Source organism: Lactuca virosa, chromosome 6, assembly GCF_052849685.1.
Source record: "Lactuca virosa cultivar CGN04683 chromosome 6, Lactuca_virosa_CGN04683_v6, whole genome shotgun sequence".
Taxonomy (NCBI): Eukaryota; Viridiplantae; Streptophyta; class Magnoliopsida; order Asterales; family Asteraceae; genus Lactuca; species Lactuca virosa.
In genome coordinates this window covers 267,960,184-267,964,218 of record NC_136431.1, presented here as the reverse complement: position 1 = coordinate 267,964,218, position 4,035 = coordinate 267,960,184, and the positions used below count along the sequence as shown (strand labels likewise).

The window sequence follows — 4,035 nt, the reverse complement described above, 5'->3', positions numbered from 1 at the left end:
CCGGGAATACCAACGGATGTTTGTTGGAAAAAAGATGTGTCGATTATTTGTTGGTAAACAGATCATATGTAGTTAGTATTTCGGTCCGTAGTTGCTCAAAAATTGTCACAAAGAGCCATCTATTATTTGTCACAAACACGATCCAACACAAAATCTTTAAGTTCGGAATCCGAAAAAAAAAAACTAAAAATGATTATTCGAACCCTTTGAGACGAGAATTGTTTGGTCGGGTGTCTCGAGCATCGGTGCTTAATGGGCATAGAGCTATGGACGCCCCTACCGAGCCAACCATAGACAACATTTATGATGTCAAAATTAGACTAACAATTTATAAAATGCTTATTGATCAATAAATTATAGTAGGACGAAGTACGTGAAACAATGAATAAGGAATCTAATAATATGAATCAATACGTAACCTTCTAGTTATTGTAATGAGTTTTTCCAGTAAAATATTTATTCTCTACCAAGTTATTACTTTAAAAAATGCCTTATATTTTAGCATTTAATGTTTTCCTTTTCGATTCAGGTTTTACTTTTTGTTGTATCTAATAATACTATAGGTCTTCATGAAACATTATTAACTGCATATCTAATTTTTATCATCACACCTGTAAAAAAAACGAAGCAAATTAACGATGACATGATCACCAATGACAAAAGGGAAGTGATTCTTCCTCGACTTTTTTTTATTCCTCCACAGATTTTTATAGTAAAAGGACAATTATGACCTTATTTAAATTTGAAGAAGTTAAAGAGAGAGAAATATCCCATGTTTCCAAAAGATGTCGTTCCTTCTTCCTTCTTCCTTCTTCGTTGCTCCAAGCCTGCGATCTCCAATTCTTTTCCTGTGCAAATGCCTAATATCTATTCAGTTAGTTCTAACAATAATGTTCACAGTTGATAATCTCTTCAGAGCGTATGATTCCCTATGTATGTGTTTGATTATATTAGTTCCCTGTGACTCTGTGTATTTATCTTAACAAGCATCTCTAAAAATGATTCATTCTGTTAACAAGCATGAGATTCTTAACATTAATCTATTTTTTGAATATGCATCTCTCTAATAGAAGATTTGTAGATAGTCATTTAATAGCTCTCTGTTTTAATCTATTTTTTGGGAGCTGATTTCATTCTCTTTCAACACATAAACACAAGACGCTAAATCTTCCTCCTTGAAAGCTGGAGTGTAATAAACTCGTCTCAACAGAATGCAATAACCGAAAATTGATCTTCACATTTTCCCCTCCGAATCCATGTTGTACCACCGATGATCAATCTGTTCAATATTCCCGGCTATCAAACCCAGTTCGTAGATCCTCCTTTTCCTCTGGATTTCCATCGGGTTTTCGATTTTCCAGTAGTCGCTTTTTTTTTCTCCATGTTCTCTTATCCATTACAATTACTCAGGTGTTGAAGTAACACAGTCTTTTTCGACCTGAATGTGCATGATATTACCGGTTCGGACCAGAAGTTATTTGTGAAGTAGTACATGAAGTTTGTGTGATAGTATTGCAGAGCTCCGATGACGGTGATCTCTAGCGGAGTCTTCCCGGAAAATAATTTTGGGTGTAGTTGCAGTTCTTCCCGGAGGGTGTAAATTAACCTTAAAGTTGAGCGAGAGGAATTTGTTTCTAATCAAACACATACATAGGGAATCATACGCTCTGAAGAGTTTATCAACTGTGAACATTATTGTTAGAACTAAGTGAATAGATATTAGACATTTGCACAGGAAAAGAATTGGAGATCTGCAGGCTTGGAGCAACGAAGAAGGAAGAAGGAAGAAGGACTGACATCTTTTGGAAATATGTGATATTTCTCTCTCTTTAATTTCTCCAAATTTAAATAAGGGCATAATTGTCCTTTTACTATAAAAATATATGGAGGGATAAAAAAAAAGTCGTGGAAGAATCACTTCCCATGACAAAAACAAACAAGTATCCATTTATTTAGGTGAAAAAAGTGAAAAAACACAAGCAGCAAATCTTTTCCATTTTTAGCACACAATAATGAAATTGAAAACGATGGTTATTAAAGAAGAACTAGTAAGCTTGGGGATGTGCGATTGCATAGGCCTCTATTGCCTTAAAGGTGTTCTTGAATGCTTCTTTGGCTAAGTTAAGAATATCTTCAGATAGTTGGGCATCAGGTTTGCAATTAAACTCAGTCGAGTGCTTGTATACCGATCCACCATCAGCAGAAGGTACGAACTTAATATGATGAGTGGCTGAGTCAATAATACCTAACAAGGCGTCGCCTTCAAAGATTGTATAGCTGACACTTAGATTGCTTATGTCTATGGCATCGACTCTATGCTTGGAATTTTTGTACGGAACACCTACACACGTATTACACCAAACATTAGGGAACCATTTATGACAAAACTATTGATATATTATATACGATCCTTAGAGTACATGAATCATATTAAATACAAAATGTTCTTTATCTATGTAATACTTACCATCACCGAAGGTAATTCTCTTAATGCTTCCAACACCACCATCACCTTCGATAATATTGACAGATTTGAAAGTTTGAGGGTCTACCTTAGGTGCGAGGGTGTCAAAGTCTCCATAGACCTTGAAAAGTTTAGCCGCGGGAAGAGAAGAAGTGACCTCAAGTTCAGATGTGATAACAACCATTGTCAGCCAATTTGCAAGAGAGGATAAGTAAGGAATTAAAGAGATGAATGGTTTTGTTAAGTGTGAACGTGTGGTATTTATAATGTTCAAAGGTTGAATAAGGAAAAAAAAAGAATTATATAATTTGATAATATAAAAAGATGCCGTGCCCCCAAAAAACTAAAATATGTATGTCCATGTGATCTCGTATAAGTGGAAATATTTTTCAAACTTGTTCCATTACAAAAATAAATAAGATGCTGCGGAGATTGAGTTTATACTTTTTTAATGATCCAACACATCAATTGAAATTTGAAGCCAATAACCTTCATTAGTAAGTTAATATTTTAGGTTATTTTTAAATTTGATATTTGGGTTTTAAGCTATTTTACATAGACTCTTTACTAATTCTCCGGTCGAACAAGGGAAAATTCCTCATGCACGTGATTAAACTAAGATACATAAATTTTATAAAAAAATTGATTATTATTCGTTTCTAATATAAAACACATATTTGATTCTCCACCACTTCAACACTTTCCATAAAATATGACCATATTTTTATTTAATATATAGAATTTTGAAATGATAACTTGATTCTCCACGCCTTCTCTACTTACTTTTAAATCAATTTAAATGAAATACTAAACCAACATCAACATAATCAACATTGTAAAGATAATTAGATTATGATATGTGTGTTATAACACACACGGTTGATAGTAAAAAAATGATGTAATAAAAATATTACTTTATTTAATCATAGTTGCTAGCAAATATTTATATATAATATTTTAATATAAATGTGTTGTGACATTAAACTGGATAGTAATAATAATAATAGTAAAAAATTTGCGGGATAGCTTTTTCAGTTAAAAGTTTGGATGGGAAATATAGCTTTATGGAAGGATAGAAAGGAAGGTAGCTTTTTCTCTTACCCAAAGGATAGAAAATGAAGGATATGATAGAAAAAATGGTTTCACTTTCCTGGATATATTTTCTTATTAATAAAAAATTGTATGGTACAATTATTTAAAGTTTTTTTATGGGTACAACTGTTTAAAGCTATTTCTAATTGTATGTCAGAAAAGCAAGTGAGATACGTCTTTGTGACTATTTTCTTAATAGAATAGGTAGACATGTTCTTGATTTTAAGAGATGTGCGGGATCTCTCTTAGATATTTTTATTATTATATTAGTTGTCATTGGCTATAAATAGTAGACGTGGTCAGCCTTTTATTACAACTAATGCAACCGTCTGTTTTCCTTAAATAAAGACTTAAGCTTTAAACTTATAATACTTTGTCTCATTTATTTCTTCTGCCTCTTTGCATTTTTTCCGGTTCACACGTTTGAACAATAATTTACCTTTAATATTGTATATAGTTAGATCTTTATATCCCAACAA

General features: G+C 32.4%; 1 protein-coding gene across 1 annotated transcript; it reads right to left on the bottom strand.

Annotated features, from left to right (window-relative positions):
• Positions 1-1,924: 1,924 nt before the first annotated feature.
• Positions 1,925-2,698, bottom strand: LOC145118725 (root allergen protein-like). Its single transcript, XM_079054410.1, has 2 exons — positions 2,468-2,698; positions 1,925-2,341 (listed from the first exon to the last, which is right to left on the bottom strand). The coding sequence occupies exons 1-2, from the start codon at positions 2,646-2,648 to the stop codon at positions 2,046-2,048; spliced, it is 477 nt and encodes a 158-aa protein (XP_078910536.1). The 5' UTR covers positions 2,649-2,698; the 3' UTR covers positions 1,925-2,045.
• Positions 2,699-4,035: the final 1,337 nt, after the last annotated feature.

Excerpts from the sequence above, each read along its gene's own strand:
- LOC145118725 (XM_079054410.1), bottom strand. The coding sequence starts at position 2,648 with ATGGTTGTTATCACATCTGAACTTGAGGTCACTTCTTCTCTTCCCGCG. Across the intron at positions 2,342-2,467 it reads GAGAATTACCTTCGGTGATG|GTGTTCCGTACAAAAATTCC; the intron begins GTAAGTATTACA and ends ATACGTGTGTAG.